Consider the following 27,700-nt stretch of genomic DNA (forward strand, 5'->3'; position numbering starts at 1 on the left):
AATAATTCAAAACTAGACGTTGAACTGACATCTGTGCCCAGTGGGCAGAGGCAGTATATAAATTGGCATGGCATATACAAGAGTAATATACTCAACAGTTTTGTTTGAATGAATTACTTGGGAGGTTTTGAGTTATCTGATTAAATCAAAACTGTAGTAATTCCACCATTACTACTAAATGCTGGATAAACAGATGACACAGACTCATTTTGCTGCAATATGTTTATTATTAGGCTTTTGAAAGTTGTAAAGGATAGACACAGATACACGCGTACAGAGATAATCTCAGTTTTAGTAATACACAATTATGGAATTATATTTGGATTATTATGAATACAGTTCAATAACAATTCCATGCATGAATACTCATAACCCCTCACAACATTATATGGTTCGGAATATGTTATCACATACAGAAGGTAATATTAAGGTAATTTTGCGATTTTATGTTGAAATGCTTTAGCCTACAACCTGGACATGAAAGGGAAGTTTTTAAAGGATATTTTAGAGCCATGAGATCTTATTTGAAAATGTAAATGTTCTAGCCTCCAAACTTGATATGTACAGGTTTTACATATTTGTTAAGGAGTTTTTCAATCCATGACTGGTTGTTTGAATCTGTGCTACTGATAATGTAACAGCCCCTGACCCCCTTCACCACCGCACACGTGGTCTTCGGACCGCAGGGCGCCACCTCACAGGCCATCTCGCCGGAGTTACAGCTGCAGCGGTGGTGGCAGTTCTCCTCCTTATAGAAGACCTCGCCGGACACAAAGTAGCGACCCTTGTGGTGACAGCCACAGTTCTTCACATGAACACACTTGTCATCACTCAGCAGGAAACCAGGTTTGCATTGACAGCCCTCCCCTGGAGGAGTGGTGCATCCTGGGGCGGAGGTCATGGAATAGCATGTGGCCGGGCACCCGGAGGCCGAGAGGCTGTAGACACTGTTCTCTGGACAGGGGAGGTCTGAAAACACACAGGGAGAAAGAGAGGTCTGTGGAATCAGTTACAATTTAAAAATTTCAGGATTTCATTTAAAATGTAGGGTTTAGAATTTACAGTCTTATTTTATTGTCAGATTCCTGTTTTGAAGAATTTATTAATTGCGACTCATCATAAACCTGAAGATTAGTGATACAAAACCAGAGGACTTACGGCAGAAGTCTTTACTCCTCCAGGCCCCAATTTTCCCTCCCTTCTCCTGACACTCTTCTACATAGTTGGTGATGATGTCACAGGCTGCCGTCAGTAGGCCGTTGTTGAGGATCATGTCATAGATGCAGTCTTCTTTGTACTCATCAGATTGCACTCTACCAATGCAGTCTCTGAGGGGACCACTCTTATCCACAATGACATCACAGGCGCTGACATATTTGGGCTTTATAAGGGGGATGTCTACAACGGCACAATCTTTGCACTCGTGGGAGCAGCCCGGTACGTCAGCTACCCAGTAACTGTTTCCAAACTCCTTGGGACCCATGGGCTTTTTCCCGTTGGGCAGAAGCAGGTCATCATCAGGGTTGTCATTGAGGTTGCCACAGAGACCACAGATGGCGTTGTGGTAGGTGCTCGGGACCTTCACCCTCACCTCGCCGGACCAGTCGAAGGAGACCGTGAGACCGAAATGAGTCTCCAGAACAGCAAAACGTCTGTTTCTGTAGATCTGAACCTCAGTGTTGTTGGAGTAGTATGGCAGAGACGTCAGGACATTGTTCACCTAAAATACAGTCCAGTGAAAAAAGAGAGTGGAATTCCGAAAGAGTGATTTTTTTTCAAAACAATATATTATACAAAATAGTTAATAACAACAACTAGTAAAGGACCTGTATTACTCACCAGGACTTTGCCGTGATAATCACCTGTGATGGTGTAACTACTTCCCAACACAATGACAGTCACCACCTTGGCGTAGGAGACTCTGGTGCTGCCTCTGTTGTTGTTCTCCAGAGTCACCTCAAATTTCTCCAGATCGGAATCTTTGGAGCAGACCCCCGCCAGCTTGTAGATACAGTTTCCCTGGAAGTCGAAGCGCTTCCCATCAAAGGTGCGGAAGTGGGGGTCCCCCTGTGCTGAGCAGGTCTTGAAGCTGAGGGGGTAGCAGTCCTGAACCCCATTGACCACTGCACAGTGCTCACTAGCCTTGCAGTTCCTGGGCATACACATCACCTTCTGTGTGGCTCCGTCGCACACACACTTACTCTGACATGTGTTTCCCTCCCAGAAGGTTTCTTCGGGCAGGTAGTAGTGGTCATTGTGTGTACAGCCACACCCTGTCTCCTTGACGACACATTGTTCACCACTGAGCACGTAACCCTTGTCGCACTGGCAGCCCTCCACACAGACTTTGGAACAGATCTCTGAGACTTTGAGATCGGCACAGGTAGCAGGGCAGGCAGTGCCACATAGCTCATAGTGGCTGTGGTATGGGCAAGCCAGGGCTGTTCGAGTTGAGAAAAAACAAACATCACAAATGTAGTCCTAATACATTCTGCAAATGCACAAGTTGGTCTATCGTGTCATTATACACATTTGAAGATGTCTGAGTTCCTAAATGTGATGTTTTGTAATAGCTGAGTACTTACGGCAGTTGGAGGCCTTTCGCCACAGCGGTGAGACTACAGCCCCAGCCTGCTGACATTCGGCCACGTAGTTAGCCAAGGCCTCACACAACACCTCCTGTCGACCCTCATTCAGACACACATCATAGAGGCAGTTTGAGGCAAACTCCTTCACCGGCACTTTCTTATGACACTGTTCAAATGGACCCCCTCCGTCTGTCATCAAACCACAGTACTGTGGTCCAGTGTAAAGTGCCCGGTCTGCATCTGAGCACGTGGGGCAGTTGCTGTTACAGACGTGCCAGCAGAATGGGTCACCGTCGGCAACACTCCAGGATGCCACCCACGCCGTGGTATTTGCTGAAAGCACACCTGTGGGAGTGGTGAAGTCATCTGCTTTGTTACCATTGTAGTTGCCACAGATGCCACCGAGGTTGTCGTAGTAACTGCTGCTGATGGTCACCATGAAGAGGCTGGTCCAGTCAAAAGTGATCTCCAGGCCAACATCTGACTGGATGGTCCCTCGAATACCAGACTCTGTGATTCTGATGCTGCCAGACTCTAAACTCACAGGGAGGTCAGACCTAATGCCATCAATCTGAGACGAGAGAGATGAGGATTTAAAGAGGACTTAAAGCGGATGGAGAGCATAGAGGATTCTTACATTCAACTTCAACATGGAAAATCTGTATCAAGTATAACTTGAAGCCACCCACCTCCACTGTCCCTCTTTGGCCACTGAGAATGGTGATCCTGTGACCACTCAGGTCTATGTTGGCTGACTTGACGAAGGAGCCCTCGGAGTTGCCGCGCAGCTCGTTCTTGGTCTGGATGCTGAACTGAGGCAGGGAGGGATCTTTGCCGGTCGTATTCACCAGAATGTAGGAGCAGGTGCCCGTGAAGGAGAAGGGCTGGCCATCGAATGTGGTGTAATGAGGGTCACCGAACGCCCAGCAGTAGGCCTTGGACTGGGCCACACACACCGCCTTATTGTTCTTCACCACACAGTTCTCTTTGTCACGGCACTCAGTACCCTCACAGGGGTCTGACAAAATGGGTATTAGAGATGTTAACATATCTTGCTCATTGCAATATCAAAATAAGAAACATCAACAAAGTCCAAAATTCCACATCCAAATGTACTAACACAAAGCCATATCTGTTTGGTTGCATTATTATTCATGTTTTTTACCTGTGCTGTAGCAGTCCATGACTCCATTCTTCAACCCACATTTCTGACCCTCTTTGCACTGTGAGTTCTTGCAGGTGAATACTCCTGCTGCACAGCTGCAGGTCTCAGAACAGTTGCCAAGCATCACAGACTGGCCAGACTGAAAACCAGCAAAACATGTCAGTGATATCATTGAGTGTTTATACTATGGTGGAAACCATAGGATGATTGTAAACAATAAATATTTACCAAGAATAGAGATTGATTATATATTTTTGCATTTAGCGTAGAACAGATATAGGCCTATAATTGTAATAATGACTTTAGTATATTATTGCATTTCTGGGATATGAAATGGCAATTTTTGTCAATAAATCAGTAATCACCTTGTAATAGTGTCCATCAACCACACAGCCACAGTTCTCCAGTAGGACACACTTGCCACCATCAAACACAAATCCATCGTCACACTGGCAGCCCTCCTGGCATAGTGGGCATTTGGGAGACTCACTCAGAGAGCCACAGGTGGAAGAACAGGTGTCGGCACACAACTCATAGTGACTGTTAGCTGGACACGTCAGAGCTAGAGGACAGATGGAAATGGGAGGAGATGCATGTTATCAAAAAACTGAAATCAGCTTCAGCTTCAATTGTTTTTCAGCAGAGCATTAGGTCAGAGAAATATTGCACACTAAGATAAACCAGGATAAGGTAAATCAACTTTCAATATCAAAATTTACTCACGACAAAACTGGTCAGATCTCCAGCTGCTGACAAGGCCACCGGATGCCTGACAGAAAGTCACATACGTCTGTAAGTGGCGGCACAGGGCATCCCCACCCTCTCCCTCCTTCATGCACTCCTCAAAGTGCTCTTGTGGTGGCACAACAGCATGGCATTGGGCAAATGGACCCTTGGTTGACTTTATGATGCTACAAGCCGGCGGGGGTCCACTGGTGGGAGGACACTTCAAGCCACCGTCACATCCTGTCTGACATTTGACCCCTTCCTGAACCACTAACCACCCCACTGCAAACTTCTCCACAGACGGCTCCTGCAGCCCACTGGGCAGCAGGAAGTCATCCTCCTTCTTGTCATTATAGTTGCCACAGAGACCACCGGTAACACCTTTGTAAGTGGATGGAAGCTGTATGATGGCGCCAGCAACGGTGTCGTAGGTCACCATCAAGCCAAAGTCTGTTACCACGATGATGTTAATGCCGTTCTGGTAGGCCCTGACCTTTCCATCTCCGAGTGACAGTGGGAGATTTGTTGCAACGTCATCCACCTGGGAAAGGAGGAAAGATTGAAAACATCAGTTTTTCAGCTTTTTAATACTGAAATGAGTAGATCAAGACAGAAAACTACCGTTATTTCCCATATAACTCTGGGAGACATAGATATCTTGTATTTGTAGGCCTGTATTTCAACCCTCCTGGTGACCATTGCATCATCCATCTTGGTCAACTGCTGCACTGACACAACAAACGGAGCCATCGATCCGTCTTTCTCCACAACCTCCGACATTTTGTACACACAGTCCCCGTGTAGGCTGAAGCAGCTGCCATCGAACGAGTGGAATCTCCTGGCCCCGCTCACATGGCAGGTGCCTGTGCTCATGGGTATACAAGCCTGCACCCCGTCTTGGACCTGGCACTTCTCATTGGGACCGCAGGCAAACTTCACATTACACTCCATGTGTCCATCCTTTTTACACACACAGCGCTCTTTGCACTGGCCGTTGGGGAAGAACACCTGGCCCATCAGGTAGTATTGGCCTTGGTGAATGCAGCCACATTCAGCCAGCGGCACACACTCGCTGTCGCTCTGTATGAAGCCGTCGTCACAGACACAGCCCTCGATGCACAGGGAGTTCTCACAGCTCTCGGGCTCATCGAGGCCGCTGCAGGTCTGGGGGCAGCCTGAGGCACACACCTCATAGTGGCTGTTGGCCTTGCAGGAAGATGCTACAACACATTAGGTCAAACATGATACAATTGAATAATGTCGGAACCAGGAGCTGTTAGCTAGACAAGCCACTTCTGACTTATTGTAATGACCATAATTGTTACAGTCGTTGTTTTGAAATACACATCTGATGAGGTGTGTCTGTGCACTACTTACGACAGAAGCTGTCCGACCTCCACTGTTCCACCTTGGCAGGGGCATCCTGGCAGGCAGTGGTGTAGGTGCTGAGGGCGTTACAGAGGGCAGAGGCATGGCCACGGTACAGACACATATCAAACACACAGTCCTCATAGTACTCTGTGGGGTCCACCTTGGCGTGGCAGTGCTTGAACGGACCGTTTTTGTCTGTGATCCTGCCGCAATACTTCCCTGTTTGGTAATCAAGCATCAGGCTGTGGTCACAGGTGGGGCACTTCTTGCCGTCGCAGTCGCTGGAGCAGCCAGGGTCGTTCCCCACTTTCCAGCTGTCCCCAAATACTGTTGGGGTGTTGGCAGGGCTCTTGTCTGGTTTGAGGAGGTCGTCGTTCCGTTGGCCGTTCCAGTTTCCGCAGAGCCCTCCGATGAGGTCTGAGTAGGAGCTGGGGAGGGTTAGGGAGACGTGGCTGTTCCAGTTGAACTTCAGTGTCAGGCCAAATTTGGTCTTCACCACCCCGAAATACCCACTGCGGAAGATGGACAGTTGGCCATCTTCTACATCAAATGGCAAGTTCACGTACTGGTTGTTGACCTGGGAAGAGAGAAAGAAACGTTAATGAAACACGAAGGATGATACTGTCCTGATATTTCCTCTTACATTAAGTAGTATAATCATAAAAGCTCATTGACCAAGTAAACCCGGAATGCAATTATGTCATTCATTTGGAATGGATAACATTTTAAGGTAGCTTACCAATACTTTGCCAGGGTTGTCCCTACTCATGGTGATGATGTTTTTGAAGACAATGATGGTGACTGTCTTTGTGTAAGACACTGCCGTGTTCCTCCCCCTATTCTGATTCTTTACAAGCACCTCAAAGGGCACCAGAGACTTGTCATCTTTGCTGACCAATTTGGAGAGAACGTAAGTACATGTTCCCTGGAAGTCGAACCTCTTGCCATCAAACGTGCGGTAGTGGGGGTCGCCTGAACCTTGGCAAGTGGCATAAGATGTTGGGTAGCAATCTCTCTTACCACTCTGCAGGCCACACATCTCTGACTTCTTGCATGCTGTTGCTTTGCATTCAACCTTGGCTGTTCCTGGTTTGCATTCACACTGCTTTGTGCATTTGTCATCTTCCCAGAACTTCATTCCAGACGGGTAGTATCGTCCTTCATATGAGCAGCCACAGCTCTCCTTGGAGACGCATTTGTCTCCACTGAGGACAAAGCCCTTGTTGCATTGACAGGTCTCCACACAGGGTTCCTTGCACTTTGCTTCGGCATCTAGATCTGAACAAGAGGCAGGGCAAGCTGTGCCACACGCCTCGTAGTAGCTGTTTGACGGACATTCCAGTGCTGCAAATGTGAAATGAGAAATAGATTTAAATAATAGTGAAAAGTGCAATCTAAAAATCTGCATGAAATGTCTGGAAAGAGGAAAACTCACAGCATCCAGTGATTGTCCTCCACTCAGGGCTAATTTTGACCCCCTCGGCCAAACAGGCATCATTGTAGCTTTTCATGTTCTCACAGAGGAACTGATAGATGCCTTTATTGATGCAGACGTCATAGACACAGTTGTCCATGAACATGCCTGGGTCCAGGACCTTGTGGCAGCTGGCGAATGGGCCATCTTTTTTGGCCAATAGACCACATAACTTCTCTCCCTTGTATTTCTGTTGGAGAGACGGAGTGCAGCTAGGACATTCCCCTTGGCAGTCATCATGACAGAACAAGTCGCCGTCTTCAGTTCTCCAGCTCTGGGCAAACTTCACCACTGTGGGTTCCTTGTTACCTTTGGGGTTAGTGAACTCGTCATTGCGATCCCCGTTGTAGTTCCCACAGAGCCCACCCAGGGTGCGGAAGTAGCTGCTGGGGACAGTGATGTAGAACTTCATGTTCCAGTCGTACATAACCTTCAGGCCAAAGTTTGTCTTCAGAACAGCATAGCTGCCACTATACACCACCGTTAGGTTTCCCCTGGCTAGGGTCACAGGCAGGTAGACATTCTCACCATTCACCTAAGAAAAGATCAATAAGCATATGGAAAAACCACTCAGTTCACCTCCTGGGTTGACCAAATTTACCATGGAACTGACCCCAGTCATGATCATTTCCCTCTGGTCTCTTGTTACTTACCTCAACCTTCCCTTTATGCGTGCTGATCACAACAGTCAGCCCATAGACCGTGACTGAGACTTTCCTTACGAAAGACACCCTCTTGTTCCCTCTGTGGTTGTTCTTGGTCAGGACAGTGAACGGGATGAGGCCAGGTTCAGATTTAACAACCGTGGCCATGACATAAGAGCAGGTGCCCTGGAAGTCAAATCGCTCCCCATCAAAGGTGAGGTAGTGGGGGTCGCCCACAGCCCTGCAGGTGGCCTTGGACTGGGCCACACATACCGCCTTATTGTTCTTCACCACACAGTTTTCCTTCTCACGGCACACAGTACCCTCACAGGGGTCTGACAAAATGGGTATTAGAGATGTTAACATATCTTGCTCATTGCAATATCAAAATAGAAACATCAACAAAGTCCAAAATTCCACATCCAAATGTACTAACACAAAGCCATATCTGTTTGGTTGCATTATTATTCATGTTTTTTACCTGTGCTGTAGCAGTCCATGACTCCATTCTTCAACCCACATTTCTGACCCTCTTTGCACTGTGAGTTCTTGCAGGTGAATACTCCTGCTGCACAGCTGCAGGTCTCAGAACAGTTGCCAAGCATCACAGACTGGCCAGACTGAAAACCAGCAAAACATGTCAGTGATATCATTGAGTGTTTATACTATGGTGGAAACCATAGGATGATTGTAAACAATAAATATTTACCAAGAATAGAGATTGATTATATATTTTTGCATTTAGCGTAGAACAGATATAGGCCTATAATTGTAATAATGACTTTAGTATATTATTGCATTTCTGGGATATGAAATGGCAATTTTTGTCAATAAATCAGTAATCACCTTGTAATAGTGTCCATCAACCACACAGCCACAGTTCTCCAGTAGGACACACTTGCCACCATCAAACACAAATCCATCGTCACACTGGCAGCCCTCCTGGCATAGTGGGCATTTGGGAGACTCACTCAGAGAGCCACAGGTGGAAGAACAGGTGTCGGCACACAACTCATAGTGACTGTTAGCTGGACACGTCAGAGCTAGAGGACAGATGGAAATGGGAGGAGATGCATGTTATCAAAAAACTGAAATCAGCTTCAGCTTCAATTGTTTTTCAGCAGAGCATTAGGTCAGAGAAATATTGCACACTAAGATAAACCAGGATAAGGTAAATCAACTTTCAATATCAAAATTTACTCACGACAAAACTGGTCAGATCTCCAGCTGCTGACAAGGCCACCGGATGCCTGACAGAAAGTCACATACGTCTGTAAGTGGCGGCACAGGGCATCCCCACCCTCTCCCTCCTTCATGCACTCCTCAAAGTGCTCTTGTGGTGGCACAACAGCATGGCATTGGGCAAATGGACCCTTGGTTGACTTTATGATGCTACAAGCCGGCGGGGGTCCACTGGTGGGAGGACACTTCAAGCCACCGTCACATCCTGTCTGACATTTGACCCCTTCCTGAACCACTAACCACCCCACTGCAAACTTCTCCACAGACGGCTCCTGCAGCCCACTGGGCAGCAGGAAGTCATCCTCCTTCTTGTCATTATAGTTGCCACAGAGACCACCGGTAACACCTTTGTAAGTGGATGGAAGCTGTATGATGGCGCCAGCAACGGTGTCGTAGGTCACCATCAAGCCAAAGTCTGTTACCACGATGATGTTAATGCCGTTCTGGTAGGCCCTGACCTTTCCATCTCCGAGTGACAGTGGGAGATTTGTTGCAACGTCATCCACCTGGGAAAGGAGGAAAGATTGAAAACATCAGTTTTTCAGCTTTTTAATACTGAAATGAGTAGATCAAGACAGAAAACTACCGTTATTTCCCATATAACTCTGGGAGACATAGATATCTTGTATTTGTAGGCCTGTATTTCAACCCTCCTGGTGACCATTGCATCATCCATCTTGGTCAACTGCTGCACTGACACAACAAACGGAGCCATCGATCCGTCTTTCTCCACAACCTCCGACATTTTGTACACACAGTCCCCGTGTAGGCTGAAGCAGCTGCCATCGAACGAGTGGAATCTCCTGGCCCCGCTCACATGGCAGGTGCCTGTGCTCATGGGTATACAAGCCTGCACCCCGTCTTGGACCTGGCACTTCTCATTGGGACCGCAGGCAAACTTCACATTACACTCCATGTGTCCATCCTTTTTACACACACAGCGCTCTTTGCACTGGCCGTTGGGGAAGAACACCTGGCCCATCAGGTAGTATTGGCCTTGGTGAATGCAGCCACATTCAGCCAGCGGCACACACTCGCTGTCGCTCTGTATGAAGCCGTCGTCACAGACACAGCCCTCGGTGCACAGGGAGTTCTCACAGCTCTCGGGCTCATCGAGGCCGCTGCAGGTCTGGGGGCAGCCTGAGGCACACACCTCATAGTGGCTGTTGGCCTTGCAGGAAGATGCTACAACACATTAGGTCAAACATGATACAATTGAATAATGTCGGAACCAGGAGCTGTTAGCTAGACAAGCCACTTCTGACTTATTGTAATGACCATAATTGTTACAGTCGTTGTTTTGAAATACACATCTGATGAGGTGTGTCTGTGCACTACTTACGACAGAAGCTGTCCGACCTCCACTGTTCCACCTTGGCAGGGGCATCCTGGCAGGCAGTGGTGTAGGTGCTGAGGGCGTTACAGAGGGCAGAGGCATGGCCACGGTACAGACACATATCAAACACACAGTCCTCATAGTACTCTGTGGGGTCCACCTTGGCGTGGCAGTGCTTGAACGGACCGTTTTTGTCTGTGATCCTGCCGCAATACTTCCCTGTTTGGTAATCAAGCATCAGGCTGTGGTCACAGGTGGGGCACTTCTTGCCGTCGCAGTCGCTGGAGCAGCCAGGGTCGTTCCCCACTTTCCAGCTGTCCCCAAATACTGTTGGGGTGTTGGCAGGGCTCTTGTCTGGTTTGAGGAGGTCGTCGTTCCGTTGGCCGTTCCAGTTTCCGCAGAGCCCTCCGATGAGGTCTGAGTAGGAGCTGGGGAGGGTTAGGGAGACGTGGCTGTTCCAGTTGAACTTCAGTGTCAGGCCAAATTTGGTCTTCACCACCCCGAAATACCCACTGCGGAAGATGGACAGTTGGCCATCTTCTACATCAAATGGCAAGTTCACGTACTGGTTGTTGACCTGGGAAGAGAGAAAGAAACGTTAATGAAACACGAAGGATGATACTGTCCTGATATTTCCTCTTACATTAAGTAGTATAATCATAAAAGCTCATTGACCAAGTAAACCCGGAATGCAATTATGTCATTCATTTGGAATGGATAACATTTTAAGGTAGCTTACCAATACTTTGCCAGGGTTGTCCCTACTCATGGTGATGATGTTTTTGAAGACAATGATGGTGACTGTCTTTGTGTAAGACACTGCCGTGTTCCTCCCCCTATTCTGATTCTTTACAAGCACCTCAAAGGGCACCAGAGACTTGTCATCTTTGCTGACCAATTTGGAGAGAACGTAAGTACACGTTCCCTGGAAGTCGAACCTCTTGCCATCAAACGTGCGGTAGTGGGGGTCGCCTGAACCTTGGCAAGTGGCATAAGATGTTGGGTAGCAATCTCTCTTACCACTCTGCAGGCCACACATCTCTGACTTCTTGCATGCTGTTGCTTTGCATTCAACCTTGGCTGTTCCTGGTTTGCATTCACACTGCTTTGTGCATTTGTCATCTTCCCAGAACTTCATTCCAGACGGGTAGTATCGTCCTTCATATGAGCAGCCACAGCTCTCCTTGGAGACACATTTGTCTCCACTGAGGACAAAGCCCTTGTTGCATTGACAGGTCTCCACACAGGGTTCCTTGCACTTTGCTTCGGCATCTAGATCTGAACAAGAGGCAGGGCAAGCTGTGCCACACGCCTCGTAGTAGCTGTTTGACGGACATTCCAGTGCTGCAAATGTGAAATGAGAAATAGATTTAAATAATAGTGAAAAGTGCAATCTAAAAATCTGCATGAAATGTCTGGAAAGAGGAAAACTCACAGCATCCAGTGATTGTCCTCCACTCAGGGCTAATTTTGACCCCCTCGGCCAAACAGGCATCATTGTAGCTTTTCATGTTCTCACAGAGGAACTGATAGATGCCTTTATTGATGCAGACGTCATAGACACAGTTGTCCATGAACATGCCTGGGTCCAGGACCTTGTGGCAGCTGGCGAATGGGCCATCTTTTTTGGCCAATAGACCACATAACTTCTCTCCCTTGTATTTCTGTTGGAGAGCCGGAGTGCAGCTAGGACATTCCCCTTGGCAGTCATCATGACAGAACAAGTCGCCGTCTTCAGTTCTCCAGCTCTGGGCAAACTTCACCACTGTGGGTTCCTTGTTACCTTTGGGGTTAGTGAACTCGTCATTGCGATCCCCGTTGTAGTTCCCACAGAGCCCACCCAGGGTGCGGAAGTAGCTGCTGGGGACAGTGATGTAGAACTTCATGTTCCAGTCGTACATAACCTTCAGGCCAAAGTTTGTCTTCAGAACAGCATAGCTGCCACTATACACCACCGTTAGGTTTCCCCTGGCTAGGGTCACAGGCAGGTAGACATTCTCACCATTCACCTAAGAAAAGATCAATAAGCATATGGAAAAACCACTCAGTTCACCTCCTGGGTTGACCAAATTTACCATGGAACTGACCCCAGTCATGATCATTTCCCTCTGGTCTCTTGTTACTTACCTCAACCTTCCCTTTATGCGTGCTGATCACAACAGTCAGCCCATAGACCGTGACTGAGACTTTCCTTACGAAAGACACCCTCTTGTTCCCTCTGTGGTTGTTCTTGGTCAGGACAGTGAACGGGATGAGGCCAGGTTCAGATTTAACAACCGTGGCCATGATATAAGAGCAGGTGCCCTGGAAGTCAAATCGCTCCCCATCAAAGGTGAGGTAGTGGGGGTCGCCCACAGCCCTGCAGGTGGCCTTGGACTGGGCCACACATAACGCCTTATTGTTCTTCACCACACAGTTTTCCTTCTCACGGCACACAGTACCCTCACAGGGGTCTGACAAAATGGGTATTAGAGATGTTAACATATCTTGCTCATTGCAATATCAAAATAGAAACATCAACAAAGTCCAAAATTCCACATCCAAATGTACTAACACAAAGCCATATCTGTTTGGTTGCATTATTATTCATGTTTTTTACCTGTGCTGTAGCAGTCCATGACTCCATTCTTCAACCCACATTTCTGACCCTCTTTGCACTGTGAGTTCTTGCAGGTGAATACTCCTGCTGCACAGCTGCAGGTCTCAGAACAGTTGCCAAGCATCACAGACTGGCCAGACTGAAAACCAGCAAAACATGTCAGTGATATCATTGAGTGTTTATACTATGGTGGAAACCATAGGATGATTGTAAACAATAAATATTTACCAAGAATAGAGATTGATTATATATTTTTGCATTTAGCGTAGAACAGATATAGGCCTATAATTGTAATAATGACTTTAGTATATTATTGCATTTCTGGGATATGAAATGGCAATTTTTGTCAATAAATCAGTAATCACCTTGTAATAGTGTCCATCAACCACACAGCCACAGTTCTCCAGTAGGACACACTTGCCACCATCAAACACAAATCCATCGTCACACTGGCAGCCCTCCTGGCATAGTGGGCATTTGGGAGACTCACTCAGAGAGCCACAGGTGGAAGAACAGGTGTCGGCACACAACTCATAGTGACTGTTAGCTGGACACGTCAGAGCTAGAGGACAGATGGAAATGGGAGGAGATGCATGTTATCAAAAAACTGAAATCAGCTTCAGCTTCAATTGTTTTTCAGCAGAGCATTAGGTCAGAGAAATATTGCACACTAAGATAAACCAGGATAAGGTAAATCAACTTTCAATATCAAAATTTACTCACGACAAAACTGGTCAGATCTCCAGCTGCTGACAAGGCCACCGGATGCCTGACAGAAAGTCACATACGTCTGTAAGTGGCGGCACAGGGCATCCCCACCCTCTCCCTCCTTCATGCACTCCTCAAAGTGCTCTTGTGGTGGCACAACAGCATGGCATTGGGCAAATGGACCCTTGGTTGACTTTATGATGCTACAAGCCGGCGGGGGTCCACTGGTGGGAGGACACTTCAAGCCACCGTCACATCCTGTCTGACATTTGACCCCTTCCTGAACCACTAACCACCCCACTGCAAACTTCTCCACAGACGGCTCCTGCAGCCCACTGGGCAGCAGGAAGTCATCCTCCTTCTTGTCATTATAGTTGCCACAGAGACCACCGGTAACACCTTTGTAAGTGGATGGAAGCTGTATGATGGCGCCAGCAACGGTGTCGTAGGTCACCATCAAGCCAAAGTCTGTTACCACGATGATGTTAATGCCGTTCTGGTAGGCCCTGACCTTTCCATCTCCGAGTGACAGTGGGAGATTTGTTGCAACGTCATCCACCTGGGAAAGGAGGAAAGATTGAAAACATCAGTTTTTCTAATCAAGTGTTGCTTTTTAATACTGAAATGAGTAGATCAAGACAGAAAACTACCGTTATTTCCCATATAACTCTGGGAGACATAGATATCTTGTATTTGTAGGCCTGTATTTCAACCCTCCTGGTGACCATTGCATCATCCATCTTGGTCAACTGCTGCACTGACACAACAAACGGAGCCATCGATCCGTCTTTCTCCACAACCTCCGACATTTTGTACACACAGTCCCCGTGTAGGCTGAAGCAGCTGCCATCGAACGAGTGGAATCTCCTGGCCCCGCTCACATGGCAGGTGCCTGTGCTCATGGGTATACAAGCCTGCACCCCGTCTTGGACCTGGCACTTCTCATTGGGACCGCAGGCAAACTTCACATTACACTCCATGTGTCCATCCTTTTTACACACACAGCGCTCTTTGCACTGGCCGTTGGGGAAGAACACCTGGCCCATCAGGTAGTATTGGCCTTGGTGAATGCAGCCACATTCAGCCAGCGGCACACACTCGCTGTCGCTCTGTATGAAGCCGTCGTCACAGACACAGCCCTCGGTGCACAGGGAGTTCTCACAGCTCTCGGGCTCATCGAGGCCGCTGCAGGTCTGGGGGCAGCCTGAGGCACACACCTCATAGTGGCTGTTGGCCTTGCAGGAAGATGCTACAACACATTAGGTCAAACATGATACAATTGAATAATGTCGGAACCAGGAGCTGTTAGCTAGACAAGCCACTTCTGACTTATTGTAATGACCATAATTGTTACAGTCGTTGTTTTGAAATACACATCTGATGAGGTGTGTCTGTGCACTACTTACGACAGAAGCTGTCCGACCTCCACTGTTCCACCTTGGCAGGGGCATCCTGGCAGGCAGTGGTGTAGGTGCTGAGGGCGTTACAGAGGGCAGAGGCATGGCCACGGTACAGACACATATCAAACACACAGTCCTCATAGTACTCTGTGGGGTCCACCTTGGCGTGGCAGTGCTTGAACGGACCGTTTTTGTCTGTGATCCTGCCGCAATACTTCCCTGTTTGGTAATCAAGCATCAGGCTGTGGTCACAGGTGGGGCACTTCTTGCCGTCGCAGTCGCTGGAGCAGCCAGGGTCGTTCCCCACTTTCCAGCTGTCCCCAAATACTGTTGGGGTGTTGGCAGGGCTCTTGTCTGGTTTGAGGAGGTCGTCGTTCCGTTGGCCGTTCCAGTTTCCGCAGAGCCCTCCGATGAGGTCTGAGTAGGAGCTGGGGAGGGTTAGGGAGACGTGGCTGTTCCAGTTGAACTTCAGTGTCAGGCCAAATTTGGTCTTCACCACCCCGAAATACCCACTGCGGAAGATGGACAGTTGGCCATCTTCTACATCAAATGGCAAGTTCACGTACTGGTTGTTGACCTGGGAAGAGAGAAAGAAACGTTAATGAAACACGAAGGATGATACTGTCCTGATATTTCCTCTTACATTAAGTAGTATAATCATAAAAGCTCATTGACCAAGTAAACCCGGAATGCAATTATGTCATTCATTTGGAATGGATAACATTTTAAGGTAGCTTACCAATACTTTGCCAGGGTTGTCCCTACTCATGGTGATGATGTTTTTGAAGACAATGATGGTGACTGTCTTTGTGTAAGACACTGCCGTGTTCCTCCCCCTATTCTGATTCTTTACAAGCACCTCAAAGGGCACCAGAGACTTGTCATCTTTGCTGACCAATTTGGAGAGAACGTAAGTACATGTTCCCTGGAAGTCGAACCTCTTGCCATCAAACGTGCGGTAGTGGGGGTCGCCTGAACCTTGGCAAGTGGCATAAGATGTTGGGTAGCAATCTCTCTTACCACTCTGCAGGCCACACATCTCTGACTTCTTGCATGCTGTTGCTTTGCATTCAACCTTGGCTGTTCCTGGTTTGCATTCACACTGCTTTGTGCATTTGTCATCTTCCCAGAACTTCATTCCAGACGGGTAGTATCGTCCTTCATATGAGCAGCCACAGCTCTCCTTGGAGACGCATTTGTCTCCACTGAGGACAAAGCCCTTGTTGCATTGACAGGTCTCCACACAGGGTTCCTTGCACTTTGCTTCGGCATCTAGATCTGAACAAGAGGCAGGGCAAGCTGTGCCACACGCCTCGTAGTAGCTGTTTGACGGACATTCCAGTGCTGCAAATGTGAAATGAGAAATAGATTTAAATAATAGTGAAAAGTGCAATCTAAAAATCTGCATGAAATGTCTGGAAAGAGGAAAACTCACAGCATCCAGTGATTGTCCTCCACTCAGGGCTAATTTTGACCCCCTCGGCCAAACAGGCATCATTGTAGCTTTTCATGTTCTCACAGAGGAACTGATAGATGCCTTTATTGATGCAGACGTCATAGACACAGTTGTCCATGAACATGCCTGGGTCCAGGACCTTGTGGCAGCTGGCGAATGGGCCATCTTTTTTGGCCAATAGACCACATAACTTCTCTCCCTTGTATTTCTGTTGGAGAGACGGAGTGCAGCTAGGACATTCCCCTTGGCAGTCATCATGACAGAACAAGTCGCCGTCTTCAGTTCTCCAGCTCTGGGCAAACTTCACCACTGTGGGTTCCTTGTTACCTTTGGGGTTAGTGAACTCGTCATTGCGATCCCCGTTGTAGTTCCCACAGAGCCCACCCAGGGTGCGGAAGTAGCTGCTGGGGACAGTGATGTAGAACTTCATGTTCCAGTCGTACATAACCTTCAGGCCAAAGTTTGTCTTCAGAACAGCATAGCTGCCACTATACACCACCGTTAGGTTTCCCCTGGCTAGGGTCACAGGCAGGTAGACATTCTCACCATTCACCTAAGAAAAGATCAATAAGCATATGGAAAAAACACTCAGTTCACCTCCTGGGTTGACCAAATTTACCATGGAACTGACCCCAGTCATGATCATTTCCCTCTGGTCTCTTGTTACTTACCTCAACCTTCCCTTTATGCGTGCTGATCACAACAGTCAGCCCATAGACCGTGACTGAGACTTTCCTTACGAAAGACACCCTCTTGTTCCCTCTGTGGTTGTTCTTGGTCAGGACAGTGAACGGGATGAGGCCAGGTTCAGATTTAACAACCGTGGCCATGACATAAGAGCAGGTGCCCTGGAAGTCAAATCGCTCCCCATCAAAGGTGAGGTAGTGGGGGTCGCCCACAGCCCTGCAGGTGGCCTTGGACTGGGCCACACATACCGCCTTATTGTTCTTCACCACACAGTTTTCCTTCTCACGGCACACAGTACCCTCACAGGGGTCTGACAAAATGGGTATTAGAGATGTTAACATATCTTGCTCATTGCAATATCAAAATAGAAACATCAACAAAGTCCAAAATTCCACATCCAAATGTACTAACACAAAGCCATATCTGTTTGGTTGCATTATTATTCATGTTTTTTACCTGTGCTGTAGCAGTCCATGACTCCATTCTTCAACCCACATTTCTGACCCTCTTTGCACTGTGAGTTCTTGCAGGTGAATACTCCTGCTGCACAGCTGCAGGTCTCAGAACAGTTGCCAAGCATCACAGACTGGCCAGACTGAAAACCAGCAAAACATGTCAGTGATATCATTGAGTGTTTATACTATGGTGGAAACCATAGGATGATTGTAAACAATAAATATTTACCAAGAATAGAGATTGATTATATATTTTTGCATTTAGCGTAGAACAGATATAGGCCTATAATTGTAATAATGACTTTAGTATATTATTGCATTTCTGGGATATGAAATGGCAATTTTTGTCAATAAATCAGTAATCACCTTGTAATAGTGTCCATCAACCACACAGCCACAGTTCTCCAGTAGGACACACTTGCCACCATCAAACACAAATCCATCGTCACACTGGCAGCCCTCCTGGCATAGTGGGCATTTGGGAGACTCACTCAGAGAGCCACAGGTGGAAGAACAGGTGTCGGCACACAACTCATAGTGACTGTTAGCTGGACACGTCAGAGCTAGAGGACAGATGGAAATGGGAGGAGATGCATGTTATCAAAAAACTGAAATCAGCTTCAGCTTCAATTGTTTTTCAGCAGAGCATTAGGTCAGAGAAATATTGCACACTAAGATAAACCAGGATAAGGTAAATCAACTTTCAATATCAAAATTTACTCACGACAAAACTGGTCAGATCTCCAGCTGCTGACAAGGCCACCGGATGCCTGACAGAAAGTCACATACGTCTGTAAGTGGCGGCACAGGGCATCCCCACCCTCTCCCTCCTTCATGCACTCCTCAAAGTGCTCTTGTGGTGGCACAACAGCATGGCATTGGGCAAATGGACCCTTGGTTGACTTTATGATGCTACAAGCCGGCGGGGGTCCACTGGTGGGAGGACACTTCAAGCCACCGTCACATCCTGTCTGACATTTGACCCCTTCCTGAACCACTAACCACCCCACTGCAAACTTCTCCACAGACGGCTCCTGCAGCCCACTGGGCAGCAGGAAGTCATCCTCCTTCTTGTCATTATAGTTGCCACAGAGACCACCGGTAACACCTTTGTAAGTGGATGGAAGCTGTATGATGGCGCCAGCAACGGTGTCGTAGGTCACCATCAAGCCAAAGTCTGTTACCACGATGATGTTAATGCCGTTCTGGTAGGCCCTGACCTTTCCATCTCCGAGTGACAGTGGGAGATTTGTTGCAACGTCATCCACCTGGGAAAGGAGGAAAGATTGAAAACATCAGTTTTTCTAATCAAGTGTTGCTTTTTAATACTGAAATGAGTAGATCAAGACAGAAAACTACCGTTATTTCCCATATAACTCTGGGAGACATAGATATCTTGTATTTGTAGGCCTGTATTTCAACCCTCCTGGTGACCATTGCATCATCCATCTTGGTCAACTGCTGCACTGACACAACAAACGGAGCCATCGATCCGTCTTTCTCCACAACCTCCGACATTTTGTACACACAGTCCCCGTGTAGGCTGAAGCAGCTGCCATCGAACGAGTGGAATCTCCTGGCCCCGCTCACATGGCAGGTGCCTGTGCTCATGGGTATACAAGCCTGCACCCCGTCTTGGACCTGGCACTTCTCATTGGGACCGCAGGCAAACTTCACATTACACTCCATGTGTCCATCCTTTTTACACACACAGCGCTCTTTGCACTGGCCGTTGGGGAAGAACACCTGGCCCATCAGGTAGTATTGGCCTTGGTGAATGCAGCCACATTCAGCCAGCGGCACACACTCGCTGTCGCTCTGTATGAAGCCGTCGTCACAGACACAGCCCTCGGTGCACAGGGAGTTCTCACAGCTCTCGGGCTCATCGAGGCCGCTGCAGGTCTGGGGGCAGCCTGAGGCACACACCTCATAGTGGCTGTTGGCCTTGCAGGAAGATGCTACAACACATTAGGTCAAACATGATACAATTGAATAATGTCGGAACCAGGAGCTGTTAGCTAGACAAGCCACTTCTGACTTATTGTAATGACCATAATTGTTACAGTCGTTGTTTTGAAATACACATCTGATGAGGTGTGTCTGTGCACTACTTACGACAGAAGCTGTCCGACCTCCACTGTTCCACCTTGGCAGGGGCATCCTGGCAGGCAGTGGTGTAGGTGCTGAGGGCGTTACAGAGGGCAGAGGCATGGCCACGGTACAGACACATATCAAACACACAGTCCTCATAGTACTCTGTGGGGTCCACCTTGGCGTGGCAGTGCTTGAACGGACCGTTTTTGTCTGTGATCCTGCCGCAATACTTCCCTGTTTGGTAATCAAGCATCAGGCTGTGGTCACAGGTGGGGCACTTCTTGCCGTCGCAGTCGCTGGAGCAGCCCGGGTCGTTCCCCACTTTCCAGCTGTCCCCAAATACTGTTGGGGTGTTGGCAGGGCTCTTGTCTGGTTTGAGGAGGTCGTCGTTCCGTTGGCCGTTCCAGTTTCCGCAGAGCCCTCTGATGAGGTCTGAGTAGGAGCTGGGGAGGGTTAGGGAGACGTGGCTGTTCCAGTTGAACTTCAGTGTCAGGCCAAATTTGGTCTTCACCACCCCGAAATACCCACTGCGGAAGATGGACAGTTGGCCATCTTCTACATCAAATGGCAAGTTCACGTACTGGTTGTTGACCTGGGAAGAGAGAAAGAAACGTTAATGAAACACGAAGGATGATACTGTCCTGATATTTCCTCTTACATTAAGTAGTATAATCATAAAAGCTCATTGACCAAGTAAACCCGGAATGCAATTATGTCATTCATTTGGAATGGATAACATTTTAAGGTAGCTTACCAATACTTTGCCAGGGTTGTCCCTACTCATGGTGATGATGTTTTTGAAGACAATGATGGTGACTGTCTTTGTGTAAGACACTGCCGTGTTCCTCCCCCTATTCTGATTCTTTACAAGCACCTCAAAGGGCACCAGAGACTTGTCATCTTTGCTGACCAATTTGGAGAGAACGTAAGTACATGTTCCCTGGAAGTCGAACCTCTTGCCATCAAACGTGCGGTAGTGGGGGTCGCCTGAACCTTGGCAAGTGGCATAAGATGTTGGGTAGCAATCTCTCTTACCACTCTGCAGGCCACACATCTCTGACTTCTTGCATGCTGTTGCTTTGCATTCAACCTTGGCTGTTCCTGGTTTGCATTCACACTGCTTTGTGCATTTGTCATCTTCCCAGAACTTCATTCCAGACGGGTAGTATCGTCCTTCATATGAGCAGCCACAGCTCTCCTTGGAGACACATTTGTCTCCACTGAGGACAAAGCCCTTGTTGCATTGACAGGTCTCCACACAGGGTTCCTTGCACTTTGCTTCGGCATCTAGATCTGAACAAGAGGCAGGGCAAGCTGTGCCACACGCCTCGTAGTAGCTGTTTGACGGACATTCCAGTGCTGCAAATGTGAAATGAGAAATAGATTTAAATAATAGTGAAAAGTGCAATCTAAAAATCTGCATGAAATGTCTGGAAAGAGGAAAACTCACAGCATCCAGTGATTGTCCTCCACTCAGGGCTAATTTTGACCCCCTCGGCCAAACAGGCATCATTGTAGCTTTTCATGTTCTCACAGAGGAACTGATAGATGCCTTTATTGATGCAGACGTCATAGACACAGTTGTCCATGAACATGCCTGGGTCCAGGACCTTGTGGCAGCTGGCGAATGGGCCATCTTTTTTGGCCAATAGACCACATAACTTCTCTCCCTTGTATTTCTGTTGGAGAGCCGGAGTGCAGCTAGGACATTCCCCTTGGCAGTCATCATGACAGAACAAGTCGCCGTCTTCAGTTCTCCAGCTCTGGGCAAACTTCACCACTGTGGGTTCCTTGTTACCTTTGGGGTTAGTGAACTCGTCATTGCGATCCCCGTTGTAGTTCCCACAGAGCCCACCCAGGGTGCGGAAGTAGCTGCTGGGGACAGTGATGTAGAACTTCATGTTCCAGTCGTACATAACCTTCAGGCCAAAGTTTGTCTTCAGAACAGCATAGCTGCCACTATACACCACCGTTAGGTTTCCCCTGGCTAGGGTCACAGGCAGGTAGACATTCTCACCATTCACCTAAGAAAAGATCAATAAGCATATGGAAAAACCACTCAGTTCACCTCCTGGGTTGACCAAATTTACCATGGAACTGACCCCAGTCATGATCATTTCCCTCTGGTCTCTTGTTACTTACCTCAACCTTCCCTTTATGCGTGCTGATCACAACAGTCAGCCCATAGACCGTGACTGAGACTTTCCTTACGAAAGACACCCTCTTGTTCCCTCTGTGGTTGTTCTTGGTCAGGACAGTGAACGGGATGAGGCCAGGTTCAGATTTAACAACCGTGGCCATGACATAAGAGCAGGTGCCCTGGAAGTCAAATCGCTCCCCATCAAAGGTGAGGTAGTGGGGGTCGCCCACAGCCCTGCAGGTGGCCTTGGACTGGGCCACACAAACCCCCTTTGTACATTCTTCCTTTTCTCTGCATTTGACGTTCTCACAGGGGTCTGGTGGTGGAGTGGGTGGTGCAGTGCCTGAGTGAGAACAGAAGCAACATTCAAGACTAACACTAGTTTACATTCAGTGCATTTGTTGTGTTGTGTTGCATTTTGTTTTATTGTGTTGCGTAGAATTGCAATGTGTTGCGTTGCATTGGGTTGTTGAAGAGTTCTTTAACAGGGGAGGTGTGGATGGGCAGTTGATAGGCCAGTTAAGTGGATGTGTCAATTAAACAGCGTACCTTTGGAACATACTCCTGTTGTAGCGTAGCCGTCTCTTGGCATGCCACCATAAACGTAAACAGCCATGAGGGAGTCGCCTTTGATGGAGAAATGCTGTTGCTGCTCTCCCAATGGAATATTGACCCACACGTACTTAGGGTCTGAGTTGAATGATGTCCATTGGAGAGATTTCACACAATTATTTTTCTCACAGACTTTAACGGTTTTGATCCCTTCCCCCTCGGAGACAATGACCAATGTGCTCTCGAATTTGCTCTGCGTGTCCACCGACCACTCGTTGGCTAGATCAGACGTTGGGAGGATGTTGGTGAGGAACGGATCGTAGGGCTTGTTGTTGCTGAAGTACATCACCATGACCTTCTTATCACTTTTGATGATCAGCGGACATTTGGGTTGGACAGAAACCACATATGCCTGCCCCTCATTCAGCTCTTTAGCAGTGGATACCTTTCCCTCAAAGATCTTCACTAGAGTGTTGTCCTCTGAGGCCACAATGTTGACAAAGTCTGTTGATTGGGTCATGTGCATGGAGGGAACCAAGTAGTTGGTGGAGAGGCTCTGTACTGGTAGCAGTTGTTCGTAGACGTGATTGCAGCGGCCTCCATCTGCAATGCACTCGTGTCCCCCCAGGACCGCCACAGGGAGCTTGGCTTTGACCCTGGTCCCAGTGAAAGTGGTGTAGCTTTGGTAGAGGTAGACCTGGTATGGTTCCATGGTAACAATCACCGCCTTTCTTTGCTTCCAGGAATCCAAGCCACTGAGATTTATGTTGGAGACAGGGATGATCGTGATCTTGTTGGGCTCTTTGCCGTTGACAATAGACATAAGCTTGTGCATGTTGCTTGGACCCTCATCGGGGGTGAAGACCACATAGTCAGTACCCAGCTGGTCAGTTGGAAAGACCACACTGCTGTCTCCGGTCGAGAACTTGTAGTTGAAGGCCACCACCGAGATGTCAGAGGTGGAGGTGACTTGCACTGTTTTGGTGGAAGCTCCTGGACCCCCAATTTCAGCGGTACCAGGTATGGCGATCCATTTGGTGTTCTGTTTCTCTATTTTCACTGAGGTCGAGAAGCCGATTGCATTGACCTGAATTTGAACAATGGCTGGATAATCCTGTGTGGTTATGGCCAGTTGAAGACTCTGATCATCATGGTAGCTCAGCAAATAGTTAGGCATAAAGGCAGTAATGAACTCCCGCCCCACTGGGCATGATCCGCTGACCACTAAAACATAAAGGAAGAAAGACAATTTTACAGATGAGCACCTGCATTCTTTTCGCAACCATTTGACGAATGTAATATCAGTTTAATAATGAAACATATACTATAGCTTAATTAAGTACAGTACAATTGTCTTGCGCCGACTGCTCTTGCTGAATTCACTGACTGTCAAGTGTCAATTTAGTAAGGCACAAAATAATTTGTTTTTGCTTGAATGACATGACCTTATACAAATGTTTGTGTACATAACAATACACATGCTGTCGCTTCCCCCTGTATAGCTTTCTAACCAGTATTATGTCTATATAGTGTGCCCTGCAGAACAAACAACATAAATGTACTATCTAAATAGAGGAGGCTAGAAAGATTTCATTTGCAAAGCTACTGTAGGTTTATGTTTCCCCATAATGTTAGATAATAATAAATGATCAACTTGTTCAATTCTGGCAGGGATTACATGACATGGAATATTGAAAGGTAAACTGTGATTCTTACCTATGAATAGGCTGACAGCCACACAAAGCAGGAACGTTTTCCCCATGGCTGGAAACTAAAATGCACAGTCAACAAATGACATGGAAAAAAATGGAAAATAGATGTAAAAACTAAATCAGTTTTGTTTTAGATTAGATTATAGAGTAGCTACTGACAGGAGAGAAAACATATATAAATCATATTAAATGCATTTACTTTAATTCGTTTATATCCATCAATAAATTACATAAATGTTTTGTAAATATAAATTAGCTTGCATTAATACATTGTACATGTATCTACAAAGACAGGAAATAGTTTATTTCAATTCACTTTCATCTCCGTAATAATTTGGTCTTCAACTGATACTATTCACCAATATTTCTAATCCAAAAGACTGATTTGATGTCCATACTTTACCTGTTGGTGGGACCATGAAGGATATAACAGACAGGGAGGGATGAGAGGGTGTCTTATATTGTGAAGAGGATGGGTAAAAAAAAAACACATCCTTGACAAAATATTGAAATACCGTACTTATTAAGTCAACATAGCGTATGCATGACTGTAATGCATATATTGACAACTGCGTGTCTGAATTTTCCATCTAACCAAAACATTTACATAGTATTTTTCCTCATAAGCAATACTTTTAAAAGAAGTTGGAAACAAACATCTGTTTCATAAAATGTTACCTCAATCTACCTCAACATATATAAAATAAAAAATTTATTTAAGCAGGTTTGTCCCATTTAGATTTTGTAAGAGAGACCTGGTAAATAATATTGCCAAACTATGGCCTACTGACCAGAAACAATTATTTATTTTTTTGCAATAGAATAAAACTTTAAAAAAGGTCCCACTTTATATTACGTATCACATAATGTTAATATAGCAGCATAATGTAACAAGTGTGGGTAGTTGTTACATAGTACTATCAACTATTATACCTCTTATAAGGCATGTAAACCATGTAATTATTATATAGTTTTTAGCATCACTGTGTAGTGATGTAAATAATAATTTGTTCTTAATTAACTTGGCCGGTTAAATAAAGGTTAAATAAAAACTGAATAAAAATTGGGACCATATAAAATAACAATGTATTTTCAAATTATTCAAAATATCATGGGCGTTTAATTAATTGTTTTATGGAATTATTTAAACATGGATTAGAAGAAGTGCTCATTACATACACGTGGATGTTTTAGGTGTATGGGAGACGGACGAGGAGAGCTTACACAAACCATGGACACCTTTACAGAAACATTGTTATTGAAACAGGATCTGAGAGCCAGATCATATTTACTGTCAGCTCAATAAAGAATAGGGTGACAGAGGTCTGAACAAGAATTGACTATAGAACCTCATGAGGATTTTGGGGGTGTGACGAAAGGGGTGAGGATTTATTTGTCTTAAATACACATCATGTCATGGGCGTGTTTGTATAGTTTAAGGGGGGAGGTGAGTATCTGAAATGCATTACAGAGCTGCTGACATATTTATTAAACTTTAAAATGTCTCCTCTTGTAACCAACAGTAGGCCCACATGGCATTGCAGCTCACAGACAAAACACTCCTCTTGCTTAGTTTCTTTGGCACTTTGAAAGGATGGGCACAGGCTGGCCTTATCCCTGTCATCAATATAAGTAAAGGGCTTCAAATGCATGTATGGTTTCACAGTCTAGCTCTGAGGGTGACGTGTCAGAAGGCACCTTTTTGAACTGCTATCACTAGGGTTGGCGTAGCGAGATAGCGTCGGCATAGCGAGCTAGCGTCGGCGTAGCGAGCGAGGTACAGGTCGATGACGCGCCGTCTAAGTGCTCTGGGAGGGACAGGGGTATTCCACGAACCGGCTTAGATGGGACGAAGGCAGGTAGTGGTGGTGTGAAGGCTGGTGTATGGGTTCACAGTCTAGCTCTGAGGGTGATGTGTAAGACGGTGTCTTTTTGAACTGCTATCAGGGTACAACCAGGGTTGTATTTCATTCTTTATCTAAGTGACAATGCAAATTCCTCCCATAAAATGAAAAGTTCCTATTAGTAACCTTTTCCTGTTGGGTCAACGTACGGATTTACAAAACAAATATACTTAAGGTGGGGATGGAGGAGTAGGTGTGTTGTATTTGTATATGTACCTTCTGTGGGTGGCTCAAGGTTTGTCAAACATGTCTTGTTGCAACAGCTTGTAACAACTATTGGTTGATATGCTGGTTGAACAGTTGCTTTTCAAAATGCCTGCGTTGCAGCAACAGTAAATTGGTAATGTAATGAACTGTCTCACAGAGTGACTCCAAGTACCATGTAATAACGTGAAATATGTCTGTAATATTCCCCAGACGTTGCAGTTACATCCACCTCGTCATGTAGCATCAACTTTTCAACCAGCCCAACTGTAAGGGGGATAGTACTTTTCCCAGTTGTTGTTACCAGGCCACCTTTGACAATAACATTGGACAAAATGTACAGTACCAGTCAAATGTCTGGATACACCAACTCATTCAAGGGTTTTTCTTTATTTTTACTATTTTCTACATTGTAGAATAATAGCGAAGACATCAAAACTATGAAATAACACATATGAAATCATGTCGTAACCAAAAAAAGTGTTATCAAATCGAAATGTATATTTGAGATTCTTCAAAGCAGCCACCCTTCATGACAGCTCTGCATCCCCCAAAAAAACAAAGTAGTCTGGATTACATAGGGCTGCAGAGAGTAGCAAAGTCTACTGCTAGCAGTACTCTATAATACATGACCAAGAGGGAGTGGAAATATTTCAGAAGGCAGCAACACACACACCTATATTTGTGACATTGAAACAGTCCTGTTAGCTTAGACTTTTATAACTCGTTTTTGTTCATGATCTATCAAGTCTCTGTTTCATGAGCCTCATCTTGTCCAGTTGTATAGTATTGTGGGACCAGCTGGTGTTGGTGTGTTTCAGGCCTGCGTCTGAAGTACAAAATGAGTGGCATTGCTAACGCTGCTAAGAGAACTATCCCTAATAATGTCGAAGCAGGTCTGCCCGCGGTTGCAAGAGGCACCTCACAGCATTCTGTTGAAGAGGAGGAGAAGAGAGAAAGAGACAGGCTTTCAGCTTCACATCCCAAAGACCTGTTCCTCTAGTAGTACTGCCTGGTCACTGAACCTTTCATTGAGGGCATTGTAAACAGTTCCTGTCATGGAAAGTTGCACTCTGCAATGATGTTATTCTTGCATGCAGTACATCTATACACAATGCTCATATGACTCATTTGCCCTCGAAGTGAAATGTCAAATCCATATTTAGGATGGGTGTTTGACTACAAATTTTGTCTAGAATTCATACATTGCAGAACTTGTGTAGGAGTAATCTCTTGTCAGGGT

At 46.5% G+C, this 27,700-nt stretch overlaps 1 protein-coding gene across 1 annotated transcript; it reads right to left on the reverse strand.

Annotated features, from left to right (window-relative positions):
* Window positions 1-207: 207 nt before the first annotated feature.
* Window positions 208-24,773, reverse strand: LOC139564622 (IgGFc-binding protein-like). Its single transcript, XM_071384316.1, has 40 exons — window positions 24,753-24,773; window positions 24,354-24,408; window positions 22,635-23,861; window positions 22,088-22,428; window positions 21,396-21,969; window positions 20,700-21,304; window positions 19,967-20,537; window positions 19,211-19,809; window positions 18,576-19,119; window positions 18,218-18,414; window positions 17,853-17,991; window positions 17,381-17,706; window positions 16,689-17,262; window positions 15,993-16,597; window positions 15,260-15,830; window positions 14,504-15,102; window positions 13,869-14,412; window positions 13,511-13,707; window positions 13,146-13,284; window positions 12,674-12,999; window positions 11,982-12,555; window positions 11,286-11,890; window positions 10,553-11,123; window positions 9,797-10,395; window positions 9,173-9,716; window positions 8,815-9,011; window positions 8,450-8,588; window positions 7,978-8,303; window positions 7,286-7,859; window positions 6,590-7,194; window positions 5,857-6,427; window positions 5,101-5,699; window positions 4,477-5,020; window positions 4,119-4,315; window positions 3,754-3,892; window positions 3,278-3,606; window positions 2,586-3,159; window positions 1,840-2,441; window positions 1,159-1,720; window positions 208-969 (listed from the first exon to the last, which is right to left on the reverse strand). The coding sequence occupies exons 2-40, from the start codon at window positions 24,397-24,399 to the stop codon at window positions 542-544; spliced, it is 18,003 nt and encodes a 6,000-aa protein (XP_071240417.1). The 5' UTR covers window positions 24,400-24,408; window positions 24,753-24,773; the 3' UTR covers window positions 208-541.
* Between the last annotated feature and the right edge of the window lie 2,927 nt (window positions 24,774-27,700).

Source organism: Salvelinus alpinus, chromosome 35 (assembly GCF_045679555.1).
Source record: "Salvelinus alpinus chromosome 35, SLU_Salpinus.1, whole genome shotgun sequence".
Taxonomy (NCBI): Eukaryota; Metazoa; Chordata; class Actinopteri; order Salmoniformes; family Salmonidae; genus Salvelinus; species Salvelinus alpinus.